The sequence below is a fragment of the Eschrichtius robustus genome, chromosome X (genome assembly GCF_028021215.1).
Source record: "Eschrichtius robustus isolate mEscRob2 chromosome X, mEscRob2.pri, whole genome shotgun sequence".
Classification (NCBI taxonomy): Eukaryota; Metazoa; Chordata; class Mammalia; order Artiodactyla; family Eschrichtiidae; genus Eschrichtius; species Eschrichtius robustus.
This window is the reverse complement of record NC_090845.1, coordinates 17,500,279-17,515,694: the sequence shown is the minus strand read 5'-3', so window position 1 is coordinate 17,515,694 and position 15,416 is coordinate 17,500,279. Positions and strand designations below refer to the sequence as shown.

General features: G+C 43.8%; 1 protein-coding gene across 3 annotated transcripts in view; it reads left to right on the top strand.

The window, feature by feature from the left end:
* The window catches only part of MAP7D2 (MAP7 domain containing 2), a 93,987-nt gene that overhangs the window by 59,999 nt on the left and 18,572 nt on the right, over positions 1–15,416 (top strand). For 2 of the 3 annotated variants that reach the window (XM_068533121.1, XM_068533119.1), the window contains 2 exons: positions 1,615–1,769; positions 3,368–3,495. In XM_068533121.1, coding sequence (XP_068389222.1) covers positions 1,615–1,769; positions 3,368–3,495 — 283 coding nt within the window. The remainder of the gene's footprint in view (positions 1–1,614; positions 1,770–3,367; positions 3,496–15,416) is intronic. The other variant, XM_068533120.1, reaches the window with a different exon arrangement.

The window sequence follows — 15,416 nt, the reverse complement described above, 5'->3', positions numbered from 1 at the left end:
GTGGACAGAGGGGTCACACTCCCTTGAGTGCCCTTTCCCAACTTGCAGCTCTGGCAGGAATTACAAGTTAGAAATGCAGTCAGGCTCCACGTCAGAAGTCGAGAGCCCACCAGCAGCTCCGTGTTGGATGGTCCCATCAGAGAACGAGCCTTTTCCTGTGTGCATTTGTCTGTGACCTGGATGGTCCAGCCAGCATCTGTGATGTTTTCTCAGGTTAGGGCCCCACGGAGGGGTGTTCTGTATCTACAGTGGTTCCGGGTTGATTTTTAAAACTTCAAAAGTGTGTTTCTGTCTGGAGATTGCCTCTCTTTTTACAACTCCCTTTTCCCAGAGGCTCCATTATGCAAAAATCACCAGGTATGGAGGCTTGTTCTGGTTCCACTACTCAGAAGTTAAATTCCAGCCAAACCACTGGTGGTAAAAAGCAAGGAGGTTGTGTCCCGCTTCCACTTGGAGGAGAAAGTGAAAACTAAAGGCATCACCTGGGCTGCACTCTTTCCCTCACTTAAGCCAGCATGGCCAAAAGCAGCCAGGGGATCGAGCAAGCCAGCACTTGGCGTTCCATGGGTCATCTTCAGATTCCATAGGTATTTCACCTCTCGCAGCAGACAGCAGCTTGGCTGCTGTTTCCTCTGGTGGGGGCTCCATAGCCACCAGGCACCAGAGGGTCGTCACCCTCCACCCCTTTCTCCTTCCTTTTACCAAACAGTGCTTTCACTATGCCTCAGGGAATCAGGGTCTTTCTCACGATTCCTGCTTCTGACACCAATTGTGTCAGGGGTCCCCAAGACCACCCCGGGTTCAGTGATTCGCTAGGAGGACTCAGAGGACTCAGCATGTGGTGGCGCTCGTAGCTGTGATGTTCCAGCGGAAGGCTGCACAGCACAATCAGCACAGGGAATTGGCGCACGGGCGAGTCCAGAGGACACCAGGTGCAGGTTTCCAAGAGTCCCCTCCCAGTGGAGTCACACAGGATGTGCCTGAGTCCCCCAGCAACGAGCTGCGACAACACTCGTGAAATGTTGCCAACCAGGGAGGCTCGTTAGAGACTCAGCGCCCAGCACTGGTCACGTAGGCATCCCCTGCCAGGCACATACCACATTCCATACCCAGAGCAAGAAAGCAAGATCAGTCATGTTGTTTGTACAGACAGGTCAGGCACAGTGAGCTACTCATCAGTTAATGGTGAGAACCCTCCTGAAATCCAAGTTTCCAGATGCTTACAAGGGTCAACCGTGTGAACAGGCCCTTCCAAGGACAGCAGTCAGGTCTGCTATGTTAACTCTCTCCTGTACAAGGAAATTGACATTTAGAGAGGTTAAGTCACCTACCCAAGGTGATCCAGCTATTAGGTGATGGTGCTAGGTCCATCTGGCTCCAAAGCCCAGATTTTGAACTTCTGAAATGAACTGGACTCTTGAGCATTGAGTATGGGGGTCTTTTAAGATACGGTCTATTCTGTGTACACTAGAAAAAGTATGGTGGTATTTTGAGAATGCGGATTGCCCGTGTCACGTTTTAACAGAAATGTGGTGTTCTTCCCAACCCTCTGTTCCCCCTACTTTTTCTGTCTATGCTCCCTGTGTCTCTGGGTTTTATACTATAACTCTCTAGTATCCCATGCCTGTCCTCGTGTAGCTCCTGCTGGCCCCCTTAAATCTTCCTACAAGTCTTCTCCCACTCGAAATGCCGAGAAGAAGAAGACGACATCTACATCTGGCGTAGGAGATGCTGGGAAAGGAGCCCCTGCAGGAGCGGAGGCCTCGCCGGTAGGTTTATACCCACTCACCCCTCGGGACTGGTTTATCTGACAGTGTGATTACTCCCTGCACTTGACCTGGGGTCTATTTCCATCAATCTCCAGGGACTGCTCAAGGGGCAGATTTGGTTTAAAATTGCACCCAACCTTTGAAAATCATTTAACTTTTTGCACCCTCCTAAATCTTAGTGCCTTGGAACAGATTCCTAAAGCCCTTGTCCTCGTTAATAGCCTGTCCTCCAGAGGACGGGCGTCAGAAGGAATGTTCCGAGGGCCCTTTCTCTGCTTCTTTAAGGATGTCTGATTCTGGGCCAGTCTTGCCTCTACAGGCAACTAGAACTGAAGTTCTAGGTCAACCTTCATCCACAACAGTGGCCTTTAAACATTTTTGTCGTCATGGTAACACTATCAGTAAGGGAGATGTTGAGCAGGTACCCCCGATTGTGTATATTTGTTTAGAAATTTTACATGCCATACTACTTTCATTAGTTACACTTGCTATGTAACAAATTACCCCAAACCTTAGCAGCTTAAAGCCAATGTTTATTACCTCACTGGTTCTTTGGGTCAGAAATTGAGGATGGCTTAGCTGGGTGGTTCTGGTTCAGGGTCTCTCATGAGGGTGTGGTCAGGACGGCAGCCAGGGCTGCAGTCGTCAGAAAGCTTGGCTGGGGCTCTTCCAGGACAGCTCACTCACATGGCCGTTGGCAGGAGGCCCCAGTTCCTTACTGCATGGACCTCTCCAGAGAGCTGCTTGAGTGTCCAGATAACATGGCAGCTGGCTTCCCCTAGAGCAAGAGATCAGAGAGAGAGAGAGAGAGACCAAACCCACGGTTGAGGAGAAGGGAACTGAGCTCCACCTGTTAAAGCAAGGAGCATCAAATGACATGTGGACTCATTTTAAACACCACATTACCATTGGGCATTTATTTTATAACACCATATTTATTTTTTTAATCCAGTGTGATCCCAAGGTTCTCACAGGAGAAGTGAATGTTTCAGACCCTAGGGTTTTACTGCTGGGTGGATTCCTGTGGGAGGGGGCTAATGTATGTGGGCATGGGGGCTGCATGAGGATTTGCTGCGGAAAATCACAGTCGGGAGAGAAGGGAACCACCGTTGCAGACTGCCTGCCGCGGGCCAGTCACAGAGGCCCATGTGAGGCAGGCCATGGGGAAGACATAGAGGGATGGAGGGGTGGCAGTCCCCGTTAAACTGGGTACACTGTAAGGGTCCCCAGCTCACTGTCTTGCACCCACCTATAGCTTTTTTTAAAAATAGTGATTGTATGTCTTTGTACTCATTCCAGCTTCTGTATGTCCAGGACCGTAATCTGGTTCCATTGTTAGCTTTTTGTAAGATAACAAGGAGAAGGCGGTCTTTATGTTTTAAGGCTGAGGTTTTTTTTTTTTTTTTTTAACTGAATGACCTAAATATGATGACCCCCTGGTGCTTCTCTGCAAAGATTCCCATTGTGGGAAGCAGTATAGCTCCGTATGGTTCCTTCTGAAAGAAAGCTGTGCATTGCTTCTATCTGGGGTATTTTTAGAAATTGTAGAAGTAATGGCAGTCATGGGCCATGGCCGTCCTATTCTGTGTCCCCTACAGACGGAGAAGACGAAGAGGGGGCCGAGAACAACAACTTCCGTTCCCAGCGTGGGCCTCATGTCCCCTCTGAGAAGATGCGATTTTCCAGCAGGCGTTTCTAAGAGGTCGTCTTCTCCTGTGACACCCAAGTAAGCATCTTTCCCCTTCACCATAGTCGGATGGTTAAAGCAGTTTGGGGGGCTCTGTGCCGTGTGCCTCCAGCTCCCCCACGAGGCGTGGCCGGCCCGCTGAGGTGCGCTGTGTATCTTCTAGATAAATGATGTGCTCTTGAGGGCTTTGCTGCCTGGTAAATACTGGACTCTGATTTACCGAGATGAACCATTCGGCGTGTTTTCTTCAGGTCCATTAGTCCCATTCTGCTTTTCTGGCATTCCCCTTCTTTCTCCTTCAGCTGCATCTGGAGTGAAGTGATTGCATTGCGCTTGGGCTCTGGAGCCCCTGTGCTCCACACTCGCTCTCAGACCCTCTCTCGTCTTGTCTCTTTAACAGAGAGGCAATAATAACTTATCAGTCACCATCAGCTGTATGTTTTTTTAATGAAGCCAATGAAAAACTGTGTAACTGGAAAACAAATTTACACTGTGTGACCACTGACTTAGGTCTTTAAAACATTTTGCTGCTAGTAACTGACAAGAACGACTCAGTAAATAACTCATTCCAGCAGTAGAATGGAAACATGTTCAGTAGTATTGAGAGAGAAAGAGAAATATGATTTTAATTTAGAAAAAAGGAAACTCTTTATATAGAGAGAATCATATAAAACTTGTTTGGTGCATCAGTTTGGTTCAGAGAACATAGGATAATACACAGATTTAATGAACACTTGGGAATTTTTTTTCTTTCCAAAAATTTTTTTAATTTTATTTATTTTTTTTATACAGCAGGTTCTTATTAGTCATCAATTTTATACACATCAGTGTATACATGTCAATCCCAATCTCCCAATTCATCTCCCCCCCACCCTTCCCCCTTGGTGTCCATACATTTGTTCTCTACATCTATGTATCAATTTCTGCCCTGCAAACTGGTTCATCTGTACCATTTTTCTAGGTTCCACATACATGCGTTAATATACGATATTTGTTTTTCTCTTTCTGACTTACTTCGCTCTGTATGACAGTCTCTAGAGCCATCCACGTCTCAACAAATGACCAAATTTTGTTCCTTTTTATGGCTGAGTAATATTCCATTGTATATATGTACTACATCTTCTTTATCCATTCGTCTGTCGATGGGCATTTAGGTTGCTTCCATGACCTGGCTATTGTAAATAGTGCTGCAGTGAACATCGGGGTGCATGTGTCTTTTTGAATTATGGTTTTCTCTGGGTATATGCCCAGTAGTGGGATTGCTGGATCATATAGTAATTCTATTTTTAGTTTTTTAAGGAACCTCCATACTGTTCTCCATAGTGGCTGTATCAAGTTACATTCCCACCAACAGTGCAAGAGGGTTCCCTTTTCTCCACACCCTCTCCAGCATTTGTTGTTTGTAGATGTTCTGATGATGCCCATTCTAACTGGTGTGAGGTGATACCTCATTGTAGTTTTGATTTGCATTTCTCTAATAATTAGTGATGTTGAGCAGCTTTTCATGTGCTTCTTGGCCATCTGTGTGTCTTCTTTGGAGAAATGTCTCTTTAGGTCTTCTGCCCATTTTTGGATTGGGTTGTTTGTTTCTTTAATATTGAGCTGCTTGAGCTGTTTATATATTTTGGAGATTAATCCTTTGCCCATTGATTCATTTGCAAATATTTTCTGCCATTCTGAGGGTTGTCTTTTCGTCTTGTTTATGGTTTCCTTTGCTGTGCAAAAGCTTTGAAGTTTCATTAGGTCCCATTTGTTTATTTTTGTTTTTATTTCCATTACTCTAGGAGGTGGATCAAAAAAGATCTTGCTGTGATTCATGTCAAAGAGTGTTCTTCCTATGTTTTCCTCTAAGAGTTTTATAGTGTCCGGTCTTGCATTTAGGTCTCTAATCCATTTTGAGTTTATTTTTGTGTATGGTGTTAGGGAGTGTTCTAATTTCATTCTTTTACATGTAGCTGTCCAGTTTTCCCAGCACCACTTACTGAAGAGACTGTCTTTTCTCCATTGTATATCCTTGCCTCCTTTGTCATAGATTAGCTGACCATAGGTGTGTGGGTTAATCTCTGGGCTTTCTATCTTGTTCCATTGATCTATGTTTCTGTTTCTGTGCCAGTACCATATTGTCTTGATGACTGTAGCTTTGTAGTATAGTCTGAAGTCAGGGAGTCTGATTCCTCCAGCTCCGTTTTTCTCCCTCAAGACTGCTTTGGCTATTTGGAGTCTTTTGTGTCTCCATACAAATTTTAAGATTTTTTGTTCTAGTTCTGTAAAAAATGCCACTGGTAATTTGATAGGGATTGCATTGAATCTGTAGATTGCTTTGGGTAGTATAGTCATTTTCACAATATTGATTCTTCCAATCCAAGAACATGGTATATCTCTCCATCTGTTGGTATCACCTTTAATTTCTTTCATCACTGTCTTATAGTTTTCTGCATACAGGTCTTTTGTCTCCTTAGGTAGGTTTATTCCTAGATATTTTGTTCTTTTTGTTGCAGTGGTAAATGGGAGTGTTTCCTTAATTTCTCTTTCAGATTTTTCATCATTAGTGTATAGGAATGCAAGAGATTGCTGTGCATTAATTTTGTATCCTTCAACTTTACCAAATTCATTGATTAGCTCTAGTAGTTTTCTGGTGGCATCTTTAGGATTCTCTATGTATAGTATCATGTCATCTGCAAACAGTGACAGTTTTACTTCTTCTTTTCCAATTTGTATTCCTTTTATTTCTTTTTCTTCTCTGATTGCCGTGGCTAGGACTTCCAAAACTGTGTTGAATAATAGTGGTGAGAGTGGACATCCTTGTCTTGTTCCCGATTTTAGAGGAAATGCTTTCAGTTTTTCACCATTGAGAATGATGTTTGCTGTGGGTTTGTCGTATATGGCCTTTATTATGTTGAGGTAAGTTCCCTCTCTGCCCACTTTCTGGAGCGTATTTATCATAAATGGGTGTTGAATTTTGTCACAAGCTTTTTCTGCATCTATTGAGATGATCATATGGTTTTTATTCTTCAATTTGTTAATACGGTGTATCACATTGATTTGCGTATATTGAAGAATCCTTGCATCCCTGGGATAAATCCCACTTGATCATGGTGTATGATCCATTTAATGTGTTGTTGGATTCTGTTTGCTAGTATTTTGTTGAGGATTTTTGCATCTATATTCATCAGTGATATTGGTCTGTAATTTTCTTTTTTTGTAGTATCTTTGTCTGGTTTTAGTATCAGGGTGATGGTGGCCTCATAGAATAAGTTTGGGAGTGTTCCTTCCTCCACAGTTTTTTGGAAGAGTTTGAGAAGGATGAGTGTTAGCTCTTCTCTAAATGTTTGATACAATTCACCTGTGAAGTCCCCCACTATTATTGTGTTACTGTCGATTTCCTCTTTTATAGCTGTTAGCAGTTGCCTTTTGTGTTGGGGTGCTCCTGTGTTGGGTGCATATATATTTATAATTGTTATATCTTCTTCTTGGATTGATCCCTTGATCATTATGTAGTGTCCTTCCTTGTCTCTTGTGACATTCTTTATTTTAAAGTCTATTTTATCTGGTATGAGTATTGCTATTCCAGCTTTCTTTTGATTTCCATTTGCATGGAATATCTTGTTCCATCCCCTCACTTTCAGTCTGTATGTGTCCCTAGGTCTGAAGTGGGTCTCTTGTAGACAGCATATATATGGGTCTTGTTTTTGTATCCATTCAGCAAGCCTGTGTCTTTTGGTTGGAGCATTTAATCCACTCACGTTTAAGGTAATTATCGATATGTATGTTCCTATGACCATTTTCTTAATTGTTTTGGGTTTGTTCTTGTAGGTCCTTTTCTTCTCTTGTATTTCCCACTTAGAGAAGTTCTTTTAGCATTTGTTGTAGAGCTGGTTTGGTGGTGTTGAATTCTCTTAGCTTTTGCTTGTCTGTAAAGCTTTTGATTTCTCCATCAAATCTGAATGCGATCCTTGCCAGCTAGAGTAATCTTCGTTGTAGGTTCTTCCCTTTCATCACTTTAAGTATATCATGCCACTCCCTTCTGACTTGTAGAGTTTCTGCTGAGAAATCAGCTGTTAACCTTATGGGAGTTCCCTTGTATGTTATTTGTCGTTTTTCCCTTGCTGCTTTCAATAATTTTTCTTTGTCTTTAATTTTTGCCAGTTTGACTACTGTGTGTCTCGGCATGTTTCTCCTTGGGTTTATCCTGTATGGGACTCTCTGCGCTTCCTGGACTTGGGTGGCTATTTCCTTTCCCATGTTAGGGAAGTTTTCGACTGTAATCTCTTCAAATATTTTCTCTGGTCCTTTTTCTCTCTCTTCTCCTTCTGGGACCCCTATAATGCGAATGTTGTTGCGTTTAATGTTGTCCCAGAGGTCTCTTGGGCTGTCTTCATTTCTTTTCATTCTTTTTTCTTTTTTCTGTTCTGCAGCAGTGAATTCCACCATTCTGCCTTCCAGATCACTTATCCGTTCTTCTGCCTCAGTTATTCTGCTATTGATTCCTTCTAGTGTAGTTTTCATTTCAGTTATTGTATTGGTCATCTCTGTTTGTTTGTTCTTTAATTCTTCTACATCTTTGTTAAACATTTCTTGCGTCTTCTCGATCTTTGCCTCCATTCTTTTTCCGAGGTCCTGGATCATCTTCACTATCATTATTCTGAATTCTTTTTCTGGAAGGTTGCCTATCTCCACTTCATTTAGTTGTTTTTCTGGGGTTTTATTTTGTTCCTTCATCTGATACATAGCCCTCTGCCTTTTCATCTTGTCTGTCTTTCTGTGAATGTGGTTCTTGTTCCACAGGCTGCAGGATTGTAGTTCTTCTTGCTTCTGCTGTCTGCCCTCTAACACTTGGGAATTTTTAAAAAATATTTCGAGATGATAGCAGCTCTTATTTCTGATTTGTTGCTTCCTAACAGAGACTCTTTCACTAATATTGTTTTGCTCAGAGATTGCTATGGTTTTTATAAACTACTACTACTGGTTATTGATGTATGTGCCTTCCATAAAGAAAATCTTTCTGTAGCACATTACTGAATTAATAGCGTCTTGGGTTTTTTTTTTTTTCCTTAAGCCCATTGCATTCTTTCTGTGCCTATATTGCCTGTCTTTGGTTATGGTATTGCTTTCTTGCAAACTCCAAATCCATTAAGTGAGCTGTGAGGTCTCTGTTTGTCTTTGTCTTATTTCTGAGCCTTCCATCTGCATGTCAGTACTCTGGTGTCAGTTTGGGACATTGACATTAACAGAGAGAAAAACCTATTCGTACTGGGGTTTTTCCAGATTCTACCCTCTCTTTCCTGGATCTTGACTCATGGTCCTTGCATCATCATTGGAAATTTCACTGAGGTGAACCAGGAGGGTTGTTGCCCTCTATAGAGATGAGAATTCAGTTTTTGGAAGCAAGCTTGCAGTGGGCTCTGTGCTATTTTTTTGAAGTTGAAAATCTTGAAGGTTGTGATTCAGGAACTATTTTATATGTTAAAGGACATATCATCTGAGTTTTAAAAAGCTCTCTCTGACCAAAGATACTCAAACACAATCCCAGACTTTTAAAAATTCAGTTCAATTTAGAGAAATATTTAGAATTTCTACTCTATCTAGAACAGTAATGGGCACCTAGTAGAAGCTTTATAAGTATTCATGGAATGAATGAATGCAAGTCACTGTGCCAGATGCTCCAGAGAATCCCCAAATGAATGAAAATAGTCTCCACTTGGACGGGCCCCGGAGAGGTGGGAGGGAGACGTGGACCCAGATGAGGACAGTTCCAGGCCTGCTCCAAAGAGAGAGCTGCCCACCTTGAACTGCTCACCCCTCAGGACTCAGTCAGCTGTCCTCCTCTCCAGAGCTAGCCAAAGCTGAATTCGCCCCCTTCACTGTGCTAACAGAACATAGCTGGGTCAGTCATTCGTTCATCAGGCACCCATAGAGCACCTACTCTGTGTCCAGTGATCTTCTCAGCCTTCATGGAGCTTGCCTGACAGTGAACAACAAATATAATATCAGGTGGTGATAAGTGCTGTGAAGAAAAATGAGCCCGGGTCAGATGGCAGAGGATGGTGGAGGGGAGGAGCTACATCAGGTGGTCAGAAAAGGCTTCTCTGAGGAGGTGACTTTTGAGCAGAGCGCCCTGCATGAGGTGAGGGAGCAGGCCGAATTGATCTGTGCCTCACTGTACTTGATTATCTCCTGCTAGGCTGCCCCAAGGGTGGGGGCTGACTCAGTTTATTGTTGCACAGTCTGCGCTCAACATGAGTCTGTGGGACGCTAGCCAGGGGGGAAAGGCGGACCTGGAAGGCAGAGTGGTCCGGGCAGGTCTGGGCAATGCTGGGGCCAAACCTACCTGAGAACTCAGGCCCTTTGCCTCCTCGTTCCTTCTGGGACATTCATCAGTTTATTCTCCCTCTGATCAGTTTCTTAAACATTCTCTTTTCTGTGCTGTATATTTCACTTGGGGAATTTTTAAATGATGAGGGATGCTGGTTTCTGTACCATGCTGCACGGTATTCCTGCCACTTTCAACAAAGAGAAATTAATGGACTGGCTTTTATTTTTAGAGCCCCATACATGTTGTCTCTAACACAGGCAGGAAAAATAGCACACACTAACACAGCTGAACTGCCTGTGTACTGTCAAACTCCAGAATCCTTCTCTCTTTATGAGGTGCCCTGGCAATAGAAGTTGCTCGGGCACCTCTAAATCAGAATTACCAAGTTGAGAGGTCTAAGGAATAGCAAACGTTTCTTGATTTTTAAAATGTTCTGAAAGAAATTTAGTTTCTCCCTGGGGTGAAAATTAGCGGCTGAACCACACTGGGTATGGGCCAGGTCTGAGAAATGCGGAAAGTCAAGTAGACTGTAAGTATATTCTGAAAATCCAACCAAACTATACAGCAGTGAAAAAGAGTGGATTGCAGCTGCCTGCAACCAGTGGGTGGATCTCAGGAACGTAGTGTCGAGAAGGAAGTTGTAGAAGAATGTCAGCAGTTTGATTCCATGTATACCGAGTTCCTAGATGTTGCAAAACCAGTGTGTTTTTAAGAATATAAATGTGGTAAAATGATTTTAAGAAAATGGCAAACATAAAATGCAGAGTGATGATGGCCTCTGAGTGGGAAGTTGGGGATGGGCTCAGGGAGGGGCACATGGAAGATCCTGGCATAGTATGTCTTTCCCTTGAGCTAGTTGGTGCATGTGTGAACATTTGTTTTATCATTCTTCATACCTTTCGTATTTTATAAATATTCTTTTGTATACTCAATATTAAAGAAAGATGAAAAAGAAACACTTGGTTTGTTTTTTTTTTTAATTTTTTTTTTTAAAGTATTTGTTTATTTATTTATTTATGGCTGTGTTGGGTCTTCGTTTCTGTGCGAGGGCTTTCTCTAGTTGTGGCAAGCGGGGGCCACTCTTCATCGCGGTGCGCGGGCCTCTCACTATCGCGGCCTCTGTTGTTGCGGAGCACAGGCTCCAGACGCGCAGGCTCAGTAATTGTGGCTCACGGGCCCAGCTGCTCCGCGGCATGTGGGATCTTCCCAGACCAGGGCTCGAACCCGTATCCCCTGCATTAGCAGGCAGATTCTCAACCACTGCGCCACCAGGGAAGCCCGAAACACTTGGTTTTTAAAATAGTGTCACACAAAATAAGCCCCAAGCAAAGTGGCATTTTCAACTTTCCCTCTGTGCAGACCAAGTGTGTGATCTTTAAAGCGCACTGGAAGTGACGTGGCTTTGAATGGCCTGGGGCGGGGGTCTAGCCACTTTGAACTCCCATCCGGAAACCCAGACGGGCCATGTGATGAATGGCTCTGACAGCACATTGTTCCCCTCCCGGATCTCAGATCAATTAAGTCGCTGTAGGCGGCTGTGCATATTAATGGCTTTGCTCTTTTAAGTGTTCAAGTTTATTTTCATTGTTGGTTGGCATTGTCCGGTACTTGTATGGGTTTTAAAAAACTAGCTTCAGCAAGACTGTCAAAGATGTGGATGGAGCATATCTTTCTTCTTGTAACCTAGAGAAAGGAAATCAAGTGTGGTCAAGTGCATTTACCCAGCCTGTCTCTGCCCTCTGTGTGTAGGTGCTGCCTGTACCCCTAGTTCTTCAGTGTGAAATGTTCTCTCATGGTTTCAGGTTCTTAGAAATGTATTCTAAGTTAGTTTGGTCATTATGATGGGGAATGTGTCCGTTATCCCTTGCTGCTGTAATAGACTCTCTAAAATTTAGTAGCATAAAACAACGATTTGTTATTAATTCTCACAGCTCTGTGACTTGGGCTTACCAGGAGGGTCTCTCTTAGGGTCTTTTGTGTGGTGGTTCTGTGGGTTGACATGGGCTCACTGGGAAGTTCTCACCTCGGGGGTCTTCCGTGCAGTTACAGTTCAATGTCATCTGGTGCTACAGTTAAATTACAACCTAGGGCTCGACTAAGCTTAAGGTCCAAGATGGCCCATTAAGGATGATGGCCCATTAACCCCAGTTAAGGACTATGCCCCGAATTGGCACAGTGTTCCTTCTCTGCTGTACTGTCTTGGTCAAAGCAGTGAGACCACCTCAGATTCAATGGGATGGAAAAATAAACTCAAGAAGATCATGTGGGATGGGAGGAGATATTATTGTGGCCATCTTTAGAAAATATAAGCTGCCAAAGATAATGACTTTCAGAGATAGCTTACCTGAGATCAATTTTGTATCAGGAATCTAGGTTAATTTCATTTTATCATGCGTTAGAAACAAAACAGACAGTCCACATGAGGGAAGAAATTAAGGCGAAGTTGTATGGATGGCCCCAAATAAGCACCTCCCTCTCAGAATCACAGGCTCCTGGAGCCAGCCTGTTTCTCTGGTGGTTGAGGACATTTAATCAATCCTTGCCAAGCACCATTCTCATAGGCTTCTCTGTAGATGGGTGGCATGGTTTTCCCTGCCCACAGATGAGCATCTGCAGTGGATCAGGGCTCCCTGCAGTGGCAATTTAACTATTGTTTGTGTTACCACCATCCTTCTCAAATAGGCTTTTACATTCTTACCTGAAAATTTTCTTGAAAAGGATAATTGAAAATGTTAAGTTATACCCCTCCTCACAGCCATACTTATCTGCTCACCCAGTCCTTGTCCTGTATTTGTCCGTCTTAGTAGAGGATAATTTGAGTTTAGACCAATTTTTTAAAACCTTTTTATTTTGAAATCATTTCAACCCTATAGAAGAATTGCAAGACTAGAACTTGACTCATCCTGTTAGCATTTAGCCACACTTGCTTCATCATTCCCATCCCCTACTCACTCTCACATAGTCTCCATAGGCACACACACACACACACACACACACACACACACACACACACACACATTTTCCAAGAACCATTTGAGAATCAGTTGCAGACATCATGACCCTTTATACCTAAGAATGAAGACATTCTTTTGTATAACCACAGTACAATTGTGAAAAATCAGAAAAGTTAACATTTGACATGATGTTGTTACTTAATTTACAGACTGTATGCAACTTTTGCCTGTTGTCCCAGTGAGATCCTCTGGAACAGTTTTTTTTCCTGGTCCAGAATCCAACCCAGCGTCCCGCATTGCAATTAGTTGTCTTGTCTCCTTAGACTGCGTTAACTTGCAACAGTTCTTCAGCCTTTCTTTATGACCCTGACATTTTTAAAGAGCACAGACCGGTTTTTTTTGTTTGTTTGTTTTTTTGAGGACTGTCCTTCAGTTTGAGTCAGTCTGCTGTTTCCTCATGATTAGACTCAGGTTATACATTTGGGGCAGGAATCCCGTGGAAGGGATGTTGGTTCCTTCTCAGCGCATCTTATCAGGAGGCCATGATGTCAAGTTGTTTCATTACTGGTGATGGTAACTTTGATCACTGGGTTAAGGTGGTATCCACAGGTTTCTGTGGTATAAAATTGCTCTTTTTCTCTCTGGAAAGTAAATAGTAAAATGGGACCATTGACAAATAGACTTCTCAGAATGTTGGCCAAGCTGTGCTGACGAGGCCACAGACCCCTCCCATCTTGTGAGTGGGCTGTGTTCACTGTGCCTGGAGTGAAGGGGCTTTGGAAAAAATAGAACTAGATTCCAAGATGTGGGGTGAAAAAAGTCCTTTGGGGATCTGCTTTGCAGTAAACTCATGTTCAGAAGCATGACAGCCCTCTCCCGAGAGTTCTTCTTGCTGCTCTACTTACAGAGGTGTCTGTTCATATTTCCTACCAGTCATGGAACCTCAAAAGGTTATATAATCCTGCCTTGTGCATCAGGAAGGCCTATCTCTACCACCCCAACAAAATTTGTGAATTCCCTTTGTTAGATGTTTAATCATTGGAAGTATTGAACTTTTAAAACTTGGAGTGGAAAAGCTATAAAAAAGCAAGATGAAAAATCAAGTGACGTGACTCTCTCATCTGTTTACACCTCTTGGGAAAGGTCATTTAAGCACTTAGGATTTTGGTTTTCTTATCTAAAATATGGTTAATAGTAATTTCCTACCTTCCTCACTGGGTTATTGTGGTGACCAAATAAACCGTTATTAAACAGATGAGACGGTACTTAAAAACAAAACTCTATGAAAGCACAGTGAGTTCCCTGATTGATTTGTGTTTAATTTCTTTCATCAGCCAAGATATCTATTTCTAGGAAATTGGGGAAACAGTAGCTTTGCCACACTTCGTTTGGCTTGCAGTAAGTGGTGTGAGCAGGAGACCAGAGAGCCTCGGGGTCTGCCAGACAGACCAGCATTGCCCGGTTCAAGCTTCCCACGCTCAGCAGCTCTTGCGGGCAAGGTGCTACATCCACGTAGGGAAGTAGTGAGGCAGGTTGAGCAGGAAACTCTATGGATCTGGAGGGAACTTCTAAGATTGTATTCTGTATTTTGGTCATTCGCTGTTAAAAAAATCAATGATTCACCTACACTTCTCTAATTTGAAGGTCATGTTTGTATTGTGCGTACGAGGTGTGTGTGTGTGCGTTCTCATTTATTCTGTTTATTGGGCAAGGGCTGGGGTAGGGGAATGTAGATGGACTCCTTAGTATGTTGAGTTTTATCCCAAATAATTCACCCTTACTTTTCAGGTAGCAATTATTTTTAGATGTGTGCTCATGGATAATTGGCCCAGTATTATTTAGAACAGAACCTTACAGTCTGTGGTGTGAACAGAACCTACGCGTGACTGTTCTCTTAAGGCAAGTTGAAACAAGGCTGAGCAGGGCTGAGTAGGTCTGAGGCTGTCAGAACCTCTCACACCCAGGGCAGACCAGCTTTTTCCCCCTGGGATTGTAGTCCTGCCCTGCATGTCCCTCTTACAGGCTCCGGGCACACTGACTGAGGGTGTGACTGGCATCGGGCTCATTCCCTTCCGTGAGTGAGCCATTTAGACCAGACCCTGGGGTCGTGTTGGGATCCAGATGCTGGCATTCTGCTACTAAGGCAAGACTATAGAATGAAGTGGGCCTGCAGCCAGTTCAGGCCCCTTACCCACTCCCCCTAGTCCAGCTCCGGGGACTCTCCTGGTGGGAGTGGGGTCTGCAGAAGAGCTCCTCGCGTGTCTGCCCATGCGCAGCAGAGGCGCCTGCACCAGGACCCCGGGGGGAGCCCACCTCTCAGGCACCACTGAGGGAAGCTCAGGTGTGCGCTCGCTGCAGGCAGGTGCCCGAGAGAACTCAAATGGACTGGGCAGTGGGTGCCCAGCACCTCTGCTCTGTCTCGCCAAGCAGAGAAGTCATGCCCCACTCCTTGGGGAGGAGGTTGAGGGCAAGGAAGAAGAGCAAACGGCTTTTTGCCAGTCCTTTCAAAAGCAGAAGTTCCTATTTAATGAGTCAAGATAGGAATGCTTATGGGAGGAGAAGGTGTTTCTGTCCGCGTCATCTACCATAAAATAGCAGTCTTTCCTGTTGCCTCTCTCTCCAAATCCCACATCCAGGCGTAATTGTTTGCCATTGCCCGTCCCTGCACAGTGGTTGGACCGGAGCTGCACAGA